The 21,499-nt window shown below is 34.6% G+C and overlaps 1 protein-coding gene and 1 long non-coding RNA gene across 6 annotated transcripts in view; one reads left to right on the top strand and one right to left on the bottom strand.

The window, feature by feature from the left end:
* Nucleotides 1–17,617, top strand: part of LOC136041754 (leucine-rich repeat-containing protein 70-like) — an 88,501-nt gene extending 70,884 nt beyond the window's left edge. For 3 of the 5 annotated variants that reach the window (XM_065726515.1, XM_065726520.1, XM_065726525.1), the window contains exons 5-7: nucleotides 6,109–6,198; nucleotides 10,456–10,621; nucleotides 17,064–17,617. In XM_065726515.1, coding sequence (XP_065582587.1) covers nucleotides 6,109–6,198; nucleotides 10,456–10,621; nucleotides 17,064–17,582 — 775 coding nt within the window. In that variant the 3' untranslated portion in view covers nucleotides 17,583–17,617. Of the gene's footprint in view, nucleotides 1–6,108; nucleotides 6,199–10,455; nucleotides 10,622–12,831; nucleotides 13,019–17,063 lie in introns of those variants that run through there. The other 2 variants (XM_065726541.1, XM_065726531.1) reach the window with 2 other exon arrangements.
* Nucleotides 9,834–20,728, bottom strand: LOC136041782 (uncharacterized). The gene is made up of 3 exons (XR_010621102.1): nucleotides 20,585–20,728; nucleotides 11,677–11,714; nucleotides 9,834–9,948 (listed from the first exon to the last, which is right to left on the bottom strand). It is a non-coding gene; the product is annotated as an uncharacterized LOC136041782 (long non-coding RNA).
* Between the last annotated feature and the right edge of the window lie 771 nt (nucleotides 20,729–21,499).

The following is a 21,499-nucleotide window of genomic DNA, read 5'->3' as shown; positions in this document are numbered from 1 at the left end:
GCAATATTAGCCAGAAGGAAGATCACGGATGCGTGTTTTCTGGGGATGACCGTGTCAAACCAGGAATCCTAGAGAATTGCGAGAGGAATAATTTGATCAGAAGCCAAAAGCTTTAGTTCCCATTTTTAATTGACCAAAAATATGGGAGAGCAGCTATCCCTCTTCAACACCCATTTTTTCTCCAAAGTCACTCGATCAAAATTTCGGGATAGCCATTTTGCAGAGCATAGTCGAAATAACTAATAACTGTTTCTTTGAGGATGACCTGACCCACAACAGTCCCGGGGAGAAAGACTAATGGGTGGGTTGCGTGGTAGGATCTTTCCACGGAAAAATTTTCGTGGGGGAAGGAAATTTCCCATGGTGACTGATCCAGATTTCCCGGAATTATTTAAAAACAACCAGAAATTAAATAAAAAAGAAACAGTGAGGATTGAGGAAGGGTTTCCTCTCCCCAGTTCCTCATTCTTTACGCCAAAGTTTGTTTTTCTTAAATAGCCTTGGCATCATTACTTCTTAACGAAAAGTTCAGCCAAGGCTGTGTGATAAAAGCTAGTATTTTACAAGCTAAAAAGGTTCCATTCGTTTCACTAACTGTATCAATTAAAAATTGGAATAATTTCTTATTGCGATTAAATAAAAAACTAGTTTTTTTTAACTGAAAGTAAGGAGCGATATTAAAACTTAAAACAAACAGAAATTACTCCGTGTATGAAAGAGTTTGACTCTTTTTCTCGATTCTACTTTATTAAACAGTAAAAAACTATAGCGTAAAGAGCGAGGCGTTGAGAAGGGAACAGCCCCATTCATACACGGAGTAATTTCTGTTCGTTTTAAGTTTTAATGTCGCTCCTTACTTTCAGTTAAAAAAAATAGTTGTTTTATTTAATTTCTGAACGTTTTTGAATTAATGCATGTTTGATTTTGACTCTCCGCATATAAATTATTAAAATGGAATTTGCATATTAATTCTTTTTTTGGCTAAATACCTTTCTCTTAGTTTTGATCAGACAATCTTGAGAAAAAAGGTGTGGGGGAGGAGGCCTAGTTGCCCTCCAGTTTTTTGGTTACTTGAAAAATCTACCGAACGTTTTTATTAGTAAAAAATATACGTAACTTAAGAATTAACTTACGTAACGAACTTTTATATTCTTATATTTTTATTATGTATATGAGGGGGTTTTTCCCCTCGTTAATACCTCGCTCTTTACACTAAAGCTTAAATTTTGTCCCAACTCTTTAAGAATGACCCCTGAATCAGAGAGGCCGTAGAATAAATAGTTTAAATTACTAAAAATACTTTAGCGTAAAGAGCGAGGTATTTAGGAGGAGTTGAAACCCTCATATGCGTAATAATCTCTGTTAGTTTTAAGTTTTAATGCTGCTCCTTACTTTCAGTTGAAAAAACTTTTTCATATTTATTTTTTCATTGCTTTTTTTTATAATAATGCTAGAAAATCCTGCACCCCCTTCATTGAATTTCTCTTCCCCCATGACATATTCCTCCATGGAAAGATCCTCCCACATAGCCCCCTTCCCCCAACTCCCCCCAAACCAAAATTATCCCCCTGAAAAACGTCTGTACACTTCCCAATAACCATTACTATATATAAACACTGGTCAAAGTTTGTAACTTGCAGCCCCTCCCCCGGGGACTTCGGGATAGTAAGTCACCCCAAAGATTTAGTTATTCTGGTTTTCGACTATGCTGAACAAAATGGCTATCTCAAAATTTTGATCCGTTGACTTTGGGAAAAAATAAGCGTGGGAGGGGGCCTAGGTGCCCTCCAATTTTTTTGGTCACTTAAAAAGGGCACTAGAACTTTTAATTTCCGTTAGAATGAGCCCTCTTGCGGCATTCTAGGACTCGGTCGTTACGATGACCCCTGGCGAAAAAAAAACAAACAAACACGCACGCGTGATCGGTCTTCTGGCAAAAACATATGAATTTCCACATTTTTGTAGATATGAGCTTGAAACTTTTACAACAGGGTTTTCTGATACGTTGAATGTGATGGTGTGATTTTCGTTAAGATTCTATGACTTTTAGGGGGTGTTTCCCCCTATTTTCCAAAATAAGGCGAAATTTCTCAGGCTCGTAACTTTTGATGACAATGACGAAATTTGATGAAACTTATATATTTAAAATTAGCATAAAAATCCGATTCTTTTGATGTATCTTTTAGTATCAAAATTCCGTTTTTTAGAGTTTCGTTTACTATTGAGAGTTTCGTTTGCTTATTAGATTATTTTCTATAATTAATTTTGTGTACATAGGGTTGAGTGCGCATTCACCCAAGTCTCTATTTAGGGATGTGTTATCATTTAAGTTTCGTTTGATTTCGATTGCCTCGCGGACAGTTTGCTTGATTCCCAATTAGAATTATTTCGTCAAATAGAATATAATGGTTTTCATTTTCAAAAATATAATTGTCCAAAGCTGAATCAAAAGAAATGGAGTCATTTTTAGATTTTAATGCTTTTTTCAATACTTTCTTTGTGTTGCTGTAATCTTGTTCCTAAATTTTGGTGGGTTCGACCAATGTAATAATTTCCACGACTACATGGTATTTGATACACCTCTCTTAGACGAGTAACTGGGGTTTTATCCTTACCAGAGTTGAGAAGATTCATTATACTTAAATTACTTGTGAATGCAACACGTACACAGGGACACGGGGACGTTTCATGGAAGACGTAATTTCAGTTTGGAATTTTGGCGAAAGTGAACTTAGAGGTTTTCTAGAACATTTAAATACTTACGATAGAAACCTGCAATTCACTCTAGAGACCGAAACAGACGGAAAAATACCTTTTTTAGATGTATTGATAATACGCAGTGTGAATAAATTTGATTTTACGGTTTACAGAAAACTTACACATAATAATAGATACCTTCACTGCAAATCTAACCATTAGGTTAAAAGAGGTATGTTAATAGCTCTTGTGGATGTAGTACTTAATATCTGTTCAGAGCCGTATATTAAAAAAGAATACAATTTTTGTTACAGAAATACTTTTTGGCAACGGGTACCCAATTTCTCTCATAAATACTGTTATTGCTCGAAGATTAAAGATGCATTCTTCTAAAGCCTTAAATCCTACGCCAGTAAACGATTCGAATAAACCCACAGTCACGATTTACCTACCATATATTCCAAAAAATTACTTCAAAACTGGAAAAAGTTTGTTTAAAATACAATTTACGTGTTGTATTCACAAGTAATTTAAGTATAATGAACCTTCTCGATTCTGGTAAGGATAAAACCCCAGTTACTGATCTAAGAGGAGTGTATCAAATACCATGTAGTTGTGGAAATTATTACATTGGTCGAACCCACCAAAATTTAGGAACACGATTACAGCAACATAAAGAAAGTATTGAAAAAGCATCAAAATCAAAAATTACTCAATATCTTTCTATTCAGCTTTAAGCAATCATATTTTTGAAAATCCAAACCATTATGTTCTATTTGACGAAACAATTCTAATTAGCAATGACCTAGGAATCAAACAGACTGTCCATGAGGCAATCGAAATCAAACGAAACTTAAATAATAATACATCCCTAAATAGGGACTTGAGTGAATACGCCTCAACCCTATGTACACAAAATTAATTATAGAAAATAATCTAATTCAAAATAAAACAAAACTAGGAACGAATAAAACAAGCCCAATCCCAAAAGGACTACAAGATTAGCTGCATAGAAGGCAAATATCGCAATAAGAAAATGAAATGAATGAACCTTTTTAGCTTGTAAAATGTTAGCTTTTATCACACAGTCTTGGCTGAACTTTTCGTTAAGAAGTAATGATGCCAAGGCTATTTTAAAAATAAAAAAAATGGATTTTAACCGAGAACTATTATTGTAAGTGTGAGATTGTTTATTATTTTGTTTGCTGAGGACGGTCCTTAGATATAGGGCCGAAATATTCAAATAGGTTTTGTTGGTTCACTGTTATGGGGAAAAAAGTCCTCATTATTTTTCTTCTTTATTGGTATTATGGAAAGGCAGTGTGGTCTTCGTCATTAAATATTTTGGTTAATTACGTACTTAATTGCACACGGAGATAATTTAAGAAATATATTCTATATCAGGAACATCAGAAGGGGGAGGGTGTATTTAGGATTGAACTGGCTAGCATGTTCAGAAAGGGTATAGAAAAGGAATTGATTAGTAGGTTTACCTTGTCCGTATGTCAGTTATGGACCTTCGTATGTATTAACTTCTCTTTTGTTTAATTCCGCGCCGATCTTCGCAACATAAGTCACTGTTGCAATATAAGCTTTTTCAAGACAGCAGAGCATACGCAGCCCATGAAAATGTTTCAGACTTTGTTTTAAAAAATCATTTGCTTTACCTCAGACGCACTGAATCCCTAGGTTTAAAATAAGCGTCTCTAAAGAATTAATCCCCCCCCCTAAAAAAGGGTAGTCTCTCTGGCAGTGGAAGCCCAAAACTCCAGGTTAAGCTGTATATTTCCTCTCTATTCAAATGTAATCTATTTGGTGTTAGCTAACCTTCATGCATGCATAAACTCTTTAATGTTCTTTGGAGTTTCCGACTCCGATGGGCAATTATGTGAAAGCCAAGCATCAATTAGGATGTAAGCCTTTCAAAATTTATTAGTTCTATAATCAAGTAAGTTATGCGGGAATGATTATTCTTAAAGGAGAACTTTTTGGGCTTGTTTGATTGATTCACCCATTGAATATTTATAATCTAGTAATAACAAAACGGTTTTTAAACAGAGTCATCCTTCCAGTGCAAAGTTAAATTAAAAAAATTAGGTTTTTTAACTGAAAGTAAGGAGCAACATTAAAACTTAAAATGAATACAAGTTATTCTGTATATTAAGGGGACTATCCCTTTCTCAACCCTCGTTCTTTACGCTAAAATCTTAAAACTCTATAAAAAATACTTTTCATTCAGAATGAGCGGCCCTTGTGTTTGAGTATTCTTTCCTAAAGAATCAGGACAAAAAGACAAACTTTAGTGTAAAGAGCGAAGGTTGAGGAAGGGATAGTCCCCTTAATATACGTAATAACTTCTATTCGGTTTAAGTTTTAATGTTGCTCCTTACTTTCAGTTGAAAAAAACATGTTTTTTTAATTTAATATCTGATAGTTTTTTAAATAATTTCGGGAGATCCGGCTCCACCTCTGAGGAAAAATTCTCCCTCCCCACAGAAAGATACACTAACAATTCAATCCATGTAAAAAAACTTACCCCGAACAATTACCCTTAACATCTCTAAACGTAAAACTGAGTCGGCAAAGAGAAAGTAAGAAAAATAAAAGAATTTCAGATAGAAACTCTGGCAAATTCCCCCAGTGTAAAGTTTCCCCCTAAAATTTCTCCCCTCAAAACTATCCTCCCCATAGAAAATTCCCCATGCAAGAAATCTCCCCGGCAAGAAATTCATACCACCCACTCGGGCCCGAAAATATATGCAAACTTCCCAATAACGATTACTAAATATACGTTAAGAACGGGGAATTTTTAGAACTTAGACCTGTCCCCAGGGGCTGTTAGAGGTCATGTTACTTCCAAAAGCATAGTGATTAGATCTTTCAACTATGCTGAGGAAAATGACTATCTCAAAATTTTGAGCGGAGGAGCTTGGGGAAAAAAGGGGTGTGGGAGGGGGGGATAGTTTCCCTCTAACCTTTTTGGTCACTTCAAACGGACACTAGAACTTTTAATTTCCGTTAGAATGAGCCCTCTCCCAATATTCTAGGGCTATTTGTTCGTTATGATCACCCTTCGTGAAAAAAATAATATAAAAGAATAAATAAACACATATCCGGGATCCTTCTTATGGCAAAAAAAATACAAAATTTTACTTTTTGTAGACAGAAGCTTGAAACCCTTATAGTAGGGTTCTCAGATATGGTGAATCTGATGGTGGGATTTTTATTAAGATTATTTGATTTTCAGGGGTTGATCTCCCCCTTTTCCGAAAATCAGGCAAATTTTCTCAGGATTGTACCCTTTGATGGGCAACACTAAACTCAATGAATCTTATAAATTTGGAATCAGTATTCAGTATAATAAGTCAATTCCTTTGATATATTTATTGGTCTTAAAATTCTGTTTTTTAGAATTTCGGTCGCTACTGAGCCACGTCGGTCCTTACTTACGGTTCGTTACCTCGAACTGTCTGATAATAAGGATGGCTGTCTTACCATCACGTGAGTACCATGTTTACAAATGGGCAACTCTATGACCAAATACTATATTGATCATAACTAGATTGTTATAACTCCAATTTGCAGCAGTCTAAAACCGATACTTTTATCCTTTCCTGTACAAAGTTTACCTAGGCTAGGATGCCATCTACTTCTATTTCTACCGACCTGGGTATTGAAATACCCTAATAAAAATACCCTATTTTTGCCTGGGATCCTATTTAATTGTTCATGTGGCTGTAATTAAAATTCGTCTGGGGCACTACTATCTTCATCACTCGGTTCTATAAGGGCACATACTGCTATGACTGATACCCTGCACTTTTTAGTCATAAAATGAGCAACTAGCATTCTATTATTAATACCTTACTAATCTAAAAAATTCTTGGCAGCTTCTTCATTCATCATAAGCCCTACTCCCTGCCTCTGCATTCTATTCTTCCTGCCTGAATAAATATATATTATATCACCTAATTTTATGTTTCCTATCCCTGGGATATGAGCTTCTGAAACCTGTACCAAAGTCCTTGTCCCTATACCAAGTCTCTTGGACCTTCAATTGGATGCAGGATTTGTACAATCCTGGGCCTATATTGGTCGCAACAGGGTTTTCCACGCTTTGCGATGCTTTTTTTTCAACAAGAGTCAGAATCCTGCACAAGCCATCCCAAGTCCGACTCAATATATATTCATTCCTATAAATATTATGGGGAGGCAGTCAATAATAGATAGCCTTGCGAGGGAAAGTGGTTTCAGCCCAAAAAAACCACCAAAACAAACAAAACAAAGAATAAATCTCCATTAATTAGAATACAGTGCTATGTTGTGTCTTTGACTAGACTGTAATATCCTTGAGGGGTGCTACTCCTCAGGGTGGCCCTGCCGCACCGCTTGCCGTCACGGTTCGTGTTAAGAAAATCGTGAAAGGTCCACTCTGTCGCCACTATGATGCCACGTGAGCAGGATTCCTTTTCAGGGATAGGAACATAGGAAGGAGCTTATGACGTAGCGGAGGCCTTAAATCATGGGTAGGCAATCTTTTTGTTGTAAAAGGGCCAAAATTTTACGTAGAGAAATTACGTGGGCCGCACTTAGGTCACATGTCGTTACACTGTAATGCATTGCTGCAGGTATACCGTAATTATTAGAGTATATCTACCATTTATATACAAATGTTTTAGGTTTAAAAATAAAGCGCTTAGTGCACATTTTTATGACATTAATTGTAGTCAATACAATCAATGAGATTTTTGTTGTTGCATTTGACTTGCATTTTTTTTTTACGATAGCTTGCATTTTTTTTATAGAAACACATAGTATTGCGTCTAAATGTATATTCGGTAACCGAGAACAGTGTTTGTTTTTTCGATAATTTAGAATTGAAAAAGTTTGCTCAAAAATGTATGTACTACCAAACAGTAATTTTTTGCTGAGCAAACTTTTTAAATCCTTGTAGTATTCAGAGGGCAAACTTCCATAGAAATCCAGAAATCCAAGTTTTTTTTCCTTAAAAGCTATTTTAAGTCTGGTATAACTTTGGAGATCTATCGCGTTGAACTGCAAATCATTTGGTACATTATTGATATCCACTGCGAAGGGGTTTTTGAAAAATATCCGTATCACGTGAGATCTTTTTGAAATCAGCAAACCGGTTTTCAGACTCAGTTTGAAGTTGTAATAATGCACTTTTCATTTATTATTTTGCCAAACAACATTTATATAAGCTTCTTCTGCTGCTTTCTTTTAATTTGGAAAATAATCGAGCTTTCTTTCATCGACAAGCTTGATAAATAATGTTATATTTATTTCAAATGGCTCAAAATCTGAATACATCTGGCATATAAATTTATTTTTTGCTTGTAAACGTGTATTGAATAGATTCAGTTCTGTAATAAAATCAGTTAAAACCCAAGATTCCATGCCTATGTAGATATATTTGTTTTTCCGGAGCCTACCAGCCAGTCCATCCCTGCCTCTTTTGCATTGCTCCAGTTCAGAGCGATTGGTTGTTCTTTGCTATAGCAAAGTAGTTGATGCAGTCAAAGTCACATGCATTGGCAATTGTAGTTACAAGTAGTTGAGGTTTCAATCCCAATCAGTCACAGTCATAAATATTTGTAGTTGCAATTAGTCAAAAACTCAAACAGTAAAAGCAGTCACAAATTGACAAACTCCCAATAACTCTTAGTCGGAAGGCGTGCCACTGGGCCGTAAACACAGTCACCACCCTGTTCTTTTATAATGTGTGTAAAGTGTTTCAACTGCCATCTCAACAATGGAGCCGAAGAGGTCCAACATTGGACTTTATTTTGCCCAGATGTGTGAATTGAGGTAATTAAGGTAATAACAGTAATACTAATTGCATAAGTAGTATTTGTAGTAGCCCTCAAAGGTTCAATTTATTACTTTAAACTGTTCCTCGGATATTGCTCATATGCCCTTTTGACAACCAGTATGCATAGAGTACATTTTGGTTTTGTTTAGTATACATCGCCTAGTGCAATATCGCCTAGTGCAATATCCCTCTATAGACCAGATGACACCTATCTACAAAATCAAGCGTTTAATTCTGAATATTTTGCCACAAGATGGCAACGCAACATGAACAGACAATTTGGCTTTCATTTGGTACCGTAAGTACTAAATTTTACTGAACTAAAAAAGAATAAACAAAGAAAATCTAAAGGCAAAATGTTTTTGGGGGTATTTCCCAAACTTTGAGGTAAGTTTAATCAAAAACAAATATTGTACCATAGCAAAATAATTGGTCTGGACGGACGAACATCAAAGTAACTATGCTAGATGATGTTTGCGGATTTTTTCGAGAATGCTAGATGGTGCCCTCTTTTACTCCGCTGTGTAACAGCATGGTGTGTAATATGGTCTGTCAGGTGTCTTATAGAGAGAATTTTGAGGGTCGCAACAAGACACCTCGTGGGCCGCATGCGGCCAGAGGTCCCCGGGTTGCCGACCCATGCCTTAAACCATCTCATAACGCTAGAATAGCTCCAACCTTTTATACGCAGCCTATCCTCGTCAGGCTAAAAGACTATTGACATATTTATAACTTAGTCTTTTATTTTTTGATGACTGCTTAAGTATTTTCTGCTCATAATCTTGTTTTGTTGCGTCTTGTTTTGTCTTTTCAATTCTAGTTAAAATATAAGGAAATACCACAGACCAGTTTATTTGAAACAGTTTTTCAAGAACATGCTCCTGTCACTAATAATCATTTTATGAATGGACTGTTATCCTTCCCTTAGAAATATAGGCCCCGCCTTCTATTTTGCAGAATTTTTTTCAGAAAATCAGAAAAAAAATCTTGAAAAATACCGATCCTTGAAGTTTCCATTTTTTTACTTTTGTTCAAACTTATACAGAAATTTATTGTCTCAAAGTTTAAAAATCCCAGCTTTAATTTTTAAGTTTTAGTTATATATTAAGGATTACTACCATATTTTGTTGGCTCTGAGGACTCCGGGGTTAACTTTTGGAAATTTAGGACTAAAAATTCGATCTTTTGAACTTGAACTTAACTTTATTGAACAAAAACGTCATACATAAACTTAATACAAAGGAGACAGAGAGACAACTCGTTAGGTCTCCTTTAACAATAAAGAAAATTACACTTCAAAAACTCTCACAAAACGCCGATTTTTGACTCTTGGAGACCAGAGCATTGTACTCTTCAGGGTGGACATTCTGAGCGCCAAAGATGGTTATTACTCGTCAATGTCCAATTGAAACCAAAAACTGGAAAGTGGAAGGTATTTTTTTAAGAATTTGATATTGTAAAGGGGCATACTCTGGGGTTGTACAAGCCTTTCGCTCATGGTTTTGCTCAATTTCATAAGAATTCAAAGTTATGTGGTTGGTGTTTGAAAAAAAACATAGAATTAGTTTCACTCTAAGAAATTAACAAGCTATATTCAGAGGGTATTATTCTACTCAGAAAAGTGTTGTCTATAAAGCAAAAAAAAAAAAGATTATTTTATCTGAGACTGTTCCAGAAACGGATCAGTTTCAAAATATTGGTTAAACATCTAAGTGGGAAAAAGAGCAGGAGGGGCCATCATTGGTGACCCCTTGCTCGCGCCCGGAACTGATTTGAGCAAAGAAATTAATACTAGCGTTAGGTTTATTCCTGTTTTTCAACGTATGTCAGATTCAATGAAATCAGGCCTGAGATTGAATTTATGGTGAAACAAATGTATTATAGACTTCGATATCATTAAATTGATGGGTATTTCTTTCTTTCAGTGAAGTAAGGATGCTTTTCTTGCCATCTGGAATTCGTGTTTTAGATAGCGGTGCTTTCAAAGGCTTGTCAGCTGTTGATCACCTCAAGCTTGAGCACCTAGATTTAACAAACTTGAGACCACAAACATTTACAGGCCTTAGAAGTGTTAAGCTCCTCACCATACAGGTATGTAGCTCTTTATCATCTTACTTTATATAATTGGTAAGTATCCTTAGCACCTGAAGAATCACATGGAGCTAAACAACGAGTAGCTGAATCCATTTTTTCTTTGAGCTCTTTTTTATAATTAAATTCCAACTGACTTCCGGTCATCAAAAGACAGTCTACCCAGGTTTTTGTCATAGCTAGGGGATCAAGTTTAAACTTTTAAGTTTTTTGTTAGGGGGGTGGTGTATATAAGTTTTCGTTTTTGGAAGGAAATATATTGTTTCGCTTTTATGTCTGTCGTACAACAGGCTCTTTGGTTAGTTTTCAATTAACGGTTGCAATGCATTAGATTTATAAGTTGGAAACTCTTATTTCAGTTCTGTTTGAGCTAAGTTGGAACTGGAATTCAAGCTGAGTTAGGGTTAGATTTTAAGATGTACGGAACATTTAATCCGTGAATTGATGTATTAAAAATTTTCTTCCGGTTTTCACCTCTGATATTTTATTATGTGTTGTTTTAATTGAACAAATTCAATTCCAGTAAAAAAAACGGGATCTTTCCACTTTTCAAATTATTAGGCAAGATTAATGGATTATGAAGGCTAGAGCAGATATAAGAAATAGCATCAATAACGTAAATAACGTCGATAATTTGAAGCAAAAATTTAAAGAAAACATTCCGAGTTTTTCATTTAAAGTGACCATCTGGCTGGTGAGCTAAAACAAGCCATAATGGGTTTCAGCTAAGCCCTTTTTTGTTTTGTATACGCTTAATAAAATGCTTTAAATATATTTTAGTATAAGGTTATATAGCATAAGGTTGTAAATATAGCTGTTTAATTCTGAATTTTAATTTAGAACATCTATTACTAAGTTTTTTCTTCTTCCGTAAAATCTTAGTTCCCTATATTGTAATTTTCTAAGGTGCAGCCTTACATCAATAGATGAGGATGTGAAAAAAAGCAAATTATATTTACATTAGAAAATATTATAACAAAAAAAATAGCTCTTTTGAAAGAAGAGAAAGGCTAGCAAATTTACGACACCCATTTCAATATTTGATAATATATTACCTGAATTTATAACTTCTCGTTTTCCTGTTTCCAACTGCCTGGAAGTGTAAAATATTGATTATTTTGCAGGCTTTTTCTTGTTTGTGTCTATTTTGCAATGATTTTCTGCATTATTTGCGAAATAGTCTCCATGGTATACATTTCATTATAACTGGACTCGCCCTATTGCAAGACATTTTTTTAGATGCTTTTCATGAGTGAATCAATTTGAGTTACTTGCAACGTAGATAAGATAATAATGGTCATTAACCAATAAACCAATAAATGCTGGTCTTATGGGTTTTTACCCTTTTTTCTGCATGTGCCTGTATTATCTCTCTCTCACTCTTGCACTCCTTCTTCTCATTCCATTTACATATTCTCTCTCTCTCTCTCTCTCTCTCTCTCTCTCTCTCTCTCTCTCTCTCTCTCTCTCTCTCTCTCTCTCTCTCTCTCTCTCTCTCTCTCTCTCTCTCTCTCTCTCTCTCTCTCTCTCTCTCTCTCTCTCTCTCTCTCTCTCTCTCTCTCTCTCTCTTTATCTTTGAAAAATAGATCTTTGTTTTTATGTGTACCTGAAACAGTCCCTGACTTGCTTTTCGTCACTGCCAAATAGAGTGTAATTGTTTGCTCACACCTTCAAATGGTACTAGAAATATAGTCTTCAGCCTCAACCTACTGACTGTCTTTCTTATTATCAGTCATACCTTGTTAGTGTCTTATTGATATTTATCGAGTTCTCTGACATCAACCGTATCTTCTGTGGCCTCTGAATTTTACTTAACTATGTGACTGTTCCATGGAAGTAATTAAATCATATTTTTTAACAAGAGATTCAAAGGCTGACCCTTGTCAATCTGAGACTTCATGAGATCCTAAGAATTATCTGTTACAAATTTACAAACATGACTACCAGGCAAAAGGTTAAAGAAATTCTTTTAAATTCACCTTGATTACGGATGCATAGAAAGAGAACACAAAATAGCTAAACTTTAAACAGTTTATGGACGAGTCTTATGTCTATCTTCATAAACAAAGACCTTGAGAAGGGAGACGTGCTAGGCAGAGTTAGCTGTCACCTCTAGCTTCATTTAGCTAATTTAGTTTAAACTAAAAGTGAAAGTAGCACCACGAACTTAAGATTAGATTTTCAAAAATATCCTGCAACTTTTTTTTAAGGTTTCCAAGTGAGTGGCATTTCTGTATCAGTTGAAGCTCTTTTATACTTTAAAGCAAACAGCAAGCGGGTTGACAACTGACCTTTGTCGTAAGCAAGATATTAATTATCAAACGATTCGTGGCAACCAACTGTAAGTAAGGAATGACCCGGCTCAATAGTAACCGAACCTCTAAATAAAGGGATTTGGATACCAATAGATATATTAAAAGAACTGGCTTATTGTACTGATTTTAAATATATAACTTTCATTAAGTTTGGTCTTACCCATTAAAGGCTGCGAGCTTGAGAAAATTTGCCTGATTTTTGAAAAAAGGAAGAAACACCCCCTAAAAATCATAGAATCTCAATGAAAGTCACACCATCAGATTCAGCTTATCAGAGAATCCTACAGTTGAGGTTTCAAGCTCTTATCTGTAAAAATGTGGAATTTTGTACTTTTTGCCAGAAGAAAGATCACAGATGCCCATTTATTTGTTTGCTGTTTTTTTTTCCAGGGGTGATTGTATCAATCCAGTGGTCCTAGAACATCGTAAGGGGGCTCATTTGAACGGATACTAAAAATTCTAGTGCCTTTCTAGTGACTAAAAAGATTGGAGGGCAACTATGCCCCCTCCAACGCCTCTTTTTCTCAAAATCATCTGTTCAAAATTTTGAGATAGCCATTTTGTTCAGCATAGTTGAAAAGCCGAATAACTATGCCTTTGGAGATATCATGACCCCCACACTGCCCCTTGGGAAAGGTCTTTAAGTTACAAAATTTGCCCATTTCTGTATGTATAGCATTTGTTATTAGGAAGTATGCATACCTCTTTTTTTTAGGAGGGGGGTGGGTGAATTTTTGGCTGGAAGAATTTCCACGGGGAGAATTTTCAATGGGGAGGGAAGCTTCCAAGGGGTGAATTTTTCAGGGGAAATTTGCCGGAATTCCTGCACGAAATTCTTCTTGTGTCTTTTTTTCTCTTTGCCGACTCAATTTTACGCGTGGAGATATTAAGGGTAATTGTCCGGGGTGAATTTACACCAGGATTGAATTGTTTAGAGAATATATCCGTGAGGAGAAGGTATTTTTCCGTGGAGGTTGACCTAGGTTTCCTGACATTATTTAAAAAATTATCAGAAATTAAATAAAAAACAATTTTTTCCAACTGAAAGTAAAGAGCAACATTAAGACTTAAAATGAACCGAAATTATTCGTACATGAGGGGGGTTGCTCCTCCTCAACACTATGCTCTTTACGCTAAAGTTTCAATTTTGTCCCAATTCTTTAAGAACGACTCCTGAAACACAAGGTTCGTTTAATTAGAACAATAAGTAGCTTTTAAGTACAAAAAAAAATTACCGTAAAGGGTGAGGTATTGAGGATAAGCTACCCCCTCGTATACGTAATAATTTCTTTTCGTTTTAAGTTTAAATATTGCTCCTTACTTTCAGTTGAAAAACTTGTTGTTTTTTTTTTTATTTAATCCACGAACAGGATTCCAAAGAATGAAGTATACCGAGCCTTAGGCTTGCTAAAAGATTACTTTTGAGTTTGAACTTTAAGAAAATTAGGGGAAAATCGTGGTGACTCATGAAAAACTAGGAAGTTGGATTGGGAAACGTTTAGCCTAGTACCAAGCTGGATCAGCAATGATTTTTCCACAAGACATAAGTGTACGATCAGTCTACAACTTTACTCCAAATTTCGGGTACAAACTTCTACTACGAATACTGTGTCATACATCCTCTCCAAATCGTCCTTTCGACTCCCAGGATGTATCCGTGTGCAATTGGGAATGCAAAACCACTATGCTTATAAATCAACATTTCATCTAAAAGGAAATACTATTAAACTATAAAAAGTAGATCTATAAACAGATTTATCGATCGCAGTAAAAGTCTGCTCATTACAGAAAGCCCTCATATAATTTTTCTTTCCCAGAATACTCTCTTTGACCTTCGTGGTCTATCAACTTGTTGCTGTTTTCCTTACAGAATAGGGTGATGTTGATATAAGAGAAAATTTCTCAAAGGTTGGCAATAGAAGAATTGGCATAAATTCGCCTTCTTCACAGATGGGATGAAGGCAAACTCCCGCTTTCAGTAGAGGCCAGTAGAGTACAAACCTTGTTTCGGTCATCTTTCCCCGCCAAATCAATCAGGTAGGCTATACCAATATGGAAAAACAAATAAAAAGTGTAACAATAAATTGAATTTCCGGCGGTAGGTTAAAAAATACTACGTTTCTTCATTGCATAATATTACTTGTGTTTGCTAAATAGGCTATTAATATGCAGTTGGAAGAAAACATACATTTTAGCGGTATCAGAAAGTTAAAATTTTCCGCTATGATGCTGTGGAAACCTTTAACTCCCCTCCCTCTCTTACTCATGAATAGTCTGAGTTTAAGCCAGTTATTTTTTCTTATTATAAAATAGGAAGTTTCAGGATGTTAAACTTTATGCTATAATTTGAAAAGCACAAATAAAGGAACTCTGTCTAAGCTATCGGTAGCATCCAAGCATTTATGTACGGTGTGACACAAAAATTATCTAAGAACGTTCTTAAACTGCCAGGCTGCATCTTCGTCATTTTTTTTCCTTTTTTGGTTCCATTCTTCGTGTGTTATTAGTCATTTAGTCGAAGATACTAGCTAAATATAGTGCCAAAAGTAATAAAAAGATCTTTTACTTCTTTGGTTTCAACTTTTTCATCGATTTTTACTATGATTTCATTGTCCTTTCGAAAATCCAAAAAAGTTAATTCATGGTAAACCAAAAGCCATTCGGAAATAACTGCTAGGTCAAAATTACTTTTTTTCTAGAAATTTTACGATTTAAGAAATGATATCACTTCTTTTCCTCTCCGCAACTTGATTTCAAGATCTTTCACATAAAATTAATATCGAAGAATAAATACAAAACTAAATAAATAAAAGAGGAGAATTTGCACTACTGTAAATTCATTAAATAATGAATGAATTTACGTTTTCCAGTCCCTTGGTGAATACTTTAAGATACAAGCACGCACAAATGAATTTATTTTCTGGGACTCATGTTGGGAATACGAGTGGCTAAAAAGGCACAGTGTTGAAGTTTCCTTAGAGAAAATTCTTCAATGGATTATATTGAAAGCTGAACAGCAAACTCGTAAAAAAAAATGTCAGTTTATGAGCTTGTTTAGAACATTGAGCAGGACAAAATAAGATAAAAAAAAAACTATAAAATATATTAATGATTTATTTTTAACCCACACTGTATAAAAAAAGACACTTGCGGAGTACATTAATAAAAAGAAGAGAATATACTACATACATGAAAAACATGAAAGCTTAAAAACTTTACAAAAGCAGGGCAAATAAAGGAAATAAATTCAAGATACAAAAACACGATAAAATGAAACAATTTATGAAAAAAGGAGGAAAAGATTTGATAATTTATCAAATTTGATAATTTAGAAATTAATACTTGTATTGGTTGTCTGAATAACATTTGTTGCTGAATATAACAAAATTAAATTACTATTAAAGAAGGATCGGGAAAGATAAAGCAGAAATTCGAGATACCAGATAATTAATTCTATATCATTAATATTGACAATGCTCCTTTCTACCAAAATTAATCTTGACCATTCATAGTAAACATAAACTTAGCCTGGGATCGGACAAATTTTGTTTAACACAACGGATCGTCTGCAACTTAGAAACTTTTCGTTTTCAGTTATTGTAAGGAAATGTAGTCATCCCAACAATATTTTCCTTCTGCAAATACTTTGTGATTCAAACATTTGATAATTATCTTGGGACAGGCAAGATCATGTAACCTTTTTAAATTATTCATATAGTAAAGTATGAATGAAACTTATAAAATTTATAAAAATAATACCAAAATTTTTGATTTTTTTTTATTCTCCAGGAAAGAAAGGACAATAGTCAACTTTTTTTTTTCTTTTTTTTTGTGGAATGAGAAACCTAAAGATATATTAACCAAGTTTTTATGATTGCTTTGCAAATCTTTGCGTCCTAAATTATGCCAACCAAAAGAATATTGACAAATTCACCAAAATTTCAAACTGTGGATTCTGGCGTCCGTATTTCCAGAAGAAGCTGATATAGAAGGCGTCCCTGTTTTGGAATTTCTCTTCAGTGTGTTTGACAATTTTTTTTTCTTCCTTTGAGATTTTAGTAGTTTTTTTTCAAGTAACAATAACGCAGTATATGGCTAATGATCTAATAATACAAGTCCCTTTTTAGGAATCAGACCTGGGGATAGTTCGTCCTGACGCCTTTGCTGGAATGGTAGATGTTGATGAACTACACATTTTGAACAACAAAATCGATCAAGTAGCAGGTCTCAGAATAGACGCATCCAATAAAGTTGGAACACTTCGGATAGTTGGAAATCATTTCCTAGAAACTCCCAGTACAATCTCCATTAAAATCAGTGAAGTGAGAAAACTTGTTGTCGAGAAGAATTACTTCCCCTGTGATTGCAGATTATTTTGGCTATTTCCAAGCGACCTAGTTAGTTCACAAGACGATTTTATGAATTCCAATTTTTGCTTGTCACCATTCGAAATGCATGGGAAGCTCATATCTGGATTTAACGTTAACCAAGTTGAGCCATGTGTCGATCTAGGTGCGCTTCATCAACAAAACCTATTAACAACTGTTTTTGCAGATAAATCAGAACTTACTAGTAAAGTTAGCTACCTCAGTTTGGATTTTAAGTTTTATTTATTTGCTATTTTGTTTTCTTTTTTCACGCTTTGACCTCTTGTTTTTTAAAGATACGTTCTCTCTTGGTATCTCGTTTTGTTTAACGCTTTGAATTATTCAGAGATCTCAAGTAATGCTATTGATTGCAATGTGATAATGTAAACTACAGTAGTGAAAGTTGCGCTTAATTAAATTGTATTCTCAGCATATTACACGAAAGCACACAAACTTGCAATCTAGATTTAAGACCTAACAGGTTCCCCATTGACAGATATAAGAGAAAAAGAATGAGGAGAAAGAGGGGAAGAGAGAGAGAGAGAGAGAGTAAGAGGAGAAATTCAGTAATTGATTAAATAAATATAATTAGGCAAGTGTGACTTTAGAAACTGGATTAGCAAATGTTTAACGGGAAAAAACAAAACTTTTGCCAATTTTTCTTTCCTCTAACATTCCTTTTTGAAATTTGAGGGATATAATTTTTATCTTATGCTCAAAATATATACCGCCACCTGTACAGTTAAGACAAATTATTAGTATAAAGGGTATGCCTGATGAATTCTCTATATACGGAATACTTTCTAAAATGGACATAGATAGTTATGAACAGGACTTTTGGTTCTCCTGGGGTCAAATTACGATGCCCATTGGAAAAACATCTTCAAATTTATCTACACCTAGCCTGAATAGCTAAATTTTCCACCAGCTTTTAATTTCATACATAATATACGCCACACTACTGCAAAGGCAAAAAAATAAAAAAGAAACTGTACTATTAACAAAGAATGTACGTTTGGCATACACAGAAGTTTGGTCGCGACTAACTAGAAGGCTGCATCTAAACATGTGTGGCAAAGAGCCTATACAGCACTAATAAAGCCGAAAGTATCTTTACTCTGTCTCTTCGTTTCGGATACGGTATCATTACTCCGGATCTTTGCTCCGGACATGAAATCCTGAGGTCAGAAGTTCGAGTCCTGGTGTCGCTGGCTATTTGGTTCGGGACGGGATCGATGGTGTGACTCTGTAAGCACAGCCAGAGTCTGGAGAAATCTGGGAGGAAAACATGGGAAGCGTCGGATGATTTGCCCCCAACCACGCATAGCACTCCCGGCCGAAGGCAATGAATCAGGAGATCGGTACCTGAGCAATGCAGACCATTGGTCAGCCTGCGAAGAAGTTTTTTTTAGTATTTTTTTTTCTTTTATTCTTAGTCAAATACAAAGACCCTTTAAAATGTCCCTGGTGTGCGCATCCCATATGTAAAAAAAAAATCAACTTTTTGAGAAAAAGGGAAAACCTAATTTTATGGCCTTCTTGTTGGTTATGAATATAAATAACGGGTAGAAAATAACGCATATGTTGCCGGTGGAAAAACTCACTTTAAAGATCCTCTTAGCTAAATCTCAACAAAACAGTCTTACATTTTAACCATATATTAAGGACCACGATAGAAAATTAAATTGTTATTCAAAAAACTCAAAAAGAAATTCATACATATCATACCAAAAATTTAAAATCTTGCAGATAGTCTAGAGCCGCGATTCTCAACGGGGGGGAGGGGCTCCGCTAATGGAGCATCGTGATATTTTGGTAGGACATGGGCAGGATGTGCACCCTTTGGCTGACTAAACCTTAGAGCCTTAATTAAAAAAAAAAAAATCACGTGAATGACGTCACATTCATAAGCATTTAAAGAGTAAAAAAAATACATAATAGTATTGCAATAACGTCACGCGTTGTATAAAAGGTATTTTATACAGTCAATATATATAATTAGCAAAAGATATGCCTAGAGGACAACCTGAAAAATACCATGTCAATAGTCTAGTCTTTTAAGCTTCCTTTAAGCGATACATGTAAAATCCTGAATAACAAAGTTTAAATACCACGAGGAGTAATAGGGATTTCACAAAAGCCTAGGTTGGGCATGATTTGGAATTGGTCGGGGATAACTGGTCTAGAGCCATTTTTGGCTCATTAGGAGGGATGGGGGATACTAATGAGCCAAATATGACCTTGGACTATTTGCAAAAGTTTGACTTAACTTCAAATTGATCTAATCTGCCATTATGAATTAGCATCTGATGAGAAATCAACCAAAAAACTAATGGCAAGTCCACAAAATTAGCTACCTTTTTTTATAGCTCAGGCCCTGAATTTTTTTTTAAATCGGCTGAAATTTAAACTTCTGACACCCTTTGAGGCCTTTAGTCGCCCATATCAAGTACTTTTTACTGAAATATTAAAGTGAATTTTTTTTCAGAAAGTGATTGGGTACAATATGTAGGTTTGTTTGAAAAGTAATTGTTTGCCCTACTAAGTAATTGCATCCGAAGATTTGGAACAACATTACCTTCGCTGAAATAGATAGACTTCTGGAGTGACTCAGCCTAGTCAATACAGCCAATCCATCTTCTAATTCTATCTTCTGCTTACAGTTGCATATGATTGCTTATTTTAGGTTAAATAACACACAGAAGTCTAAATCTATTGTCAAAGTTAGTATCTGTATGGAATGCTGCGCTTTCATTCTACCGGCAGCCTGTGCAAAATCAGAAGAGCTTGAAGAGAAAAGTAAGAAAAGGTATGTTTTTTTACCATACATTTATATATGCCTGTTTATTCAAATCTTAATAACACACAAATGACCTAGTCGAAACTAGACTGTATCCATGAAAAGCCATGCTTTTCATTCTGTCTGAAACCTGACTCCCAGTGAAAATTCAAAAAGTATGTTTAAGTAAGAACATATGTAGGAAAAATTATAATACTTTTCTTTACTTTATTAATACTTTAATTTTATTAATACTATTAATTTATTAATACTTTTCTTTACTTTAAGAAAAGTATGTTTATTTACATACATGTGAATGTATTAACCGTACATGTAAATATACCTGTTTATTCTTGGCATTCATAACAGACAAATAGCTAAACATGTAGCCAAAAATAGTATATCTATGAAAGCTTATGCTTTCATTCTATCTAAAACCTGACAGCCCAGTGAAAACTGTAAAGAACTTGAAAAGAAAAGTAGGTAAAGTCTGTTCATTTACCAAAAATAATCAAAAATCCACACTACCATTGTTTCAAATTTGGGATGGATTGCACAGTTTCTTACACCCGCCATACATGGGCATGGACTTTTACTGGTCAAAATAGCGATACTGGGAAAATACGATTTTAAAATGACCTTGATGCGTATGGAACACGTTCGCCACTGTGTCTTTGCTGTCTAATGATTGTTCTACCGCCTTACTAGATGAAAGAATATTATAGATGGTGCTCGTGAAAGCACATTTTTTTCCATAGATGAATTTCCTATTTCCCAACATCCGAGCGAAATAAATAAATTAATTAGTTTTTCGAATCTGATTAGGTGAAAATAACTCAATACCGGTACAACTTAAAATTTGAAATAATTTCTATCCATCCATCTTATCCTCTTTCCTCATTATCTACAGCAGCGAATTAATTGTTTTGAAATTGTATATTCAACTGCATATAAAAGTGGCATAAATTAGACTATCAGAGACGTAATTATTAAAATCCAACTTGTAATTGAAATTAACCTTCAGGAAGAAACAGAAATGACAGCACTATTTTATAATTCAATATAACGCTGGAAAATTGTCATAGAGAATGTATGTATTAAAACTTGTAAGTAAAAAAATAATCTACTTGGTTGTTTCCAGGTTTAACCGAAATATTTTAATTTGTGTTCTAACGTTCTCTTCATCTCAAAAGTGTTTGAAAAATGGAAAGCTACGGACTATCCTTCTTCATATTTTGTACCCAAAATAAAAAAATAAAAAAAATATAAAAAAATGACTTGCGTACCCCGACAGTTTCTAGGAAATGATTTCTGCGTATGAGTGAAAAGTTTTTTTTCTTGGAATTGTCAAGAGCTATTTATTTGAGATGTAAAAATACCATTATCCAAACACTGGCGACAAAGTTAGATTATTTTG

This window comes from Artemia franciscana, chromosome 2, assembly GCF_032884065.1.
Source record: "Artemia franciscana chromosome 2, ASM3288406v1, whole genome shotgun sequence".
In the NCBI taxonomy this organism is placed as follows: domain Eukaryota; kingdom Metazoa; phylum Arthropoda; class Branchiopoda; order Anostraca; family Artemiidae; genus Artemia; species Artemia franciscana.
This window is presented reverse-complemented; position numbering and strand designations above follow the sequence as displayed.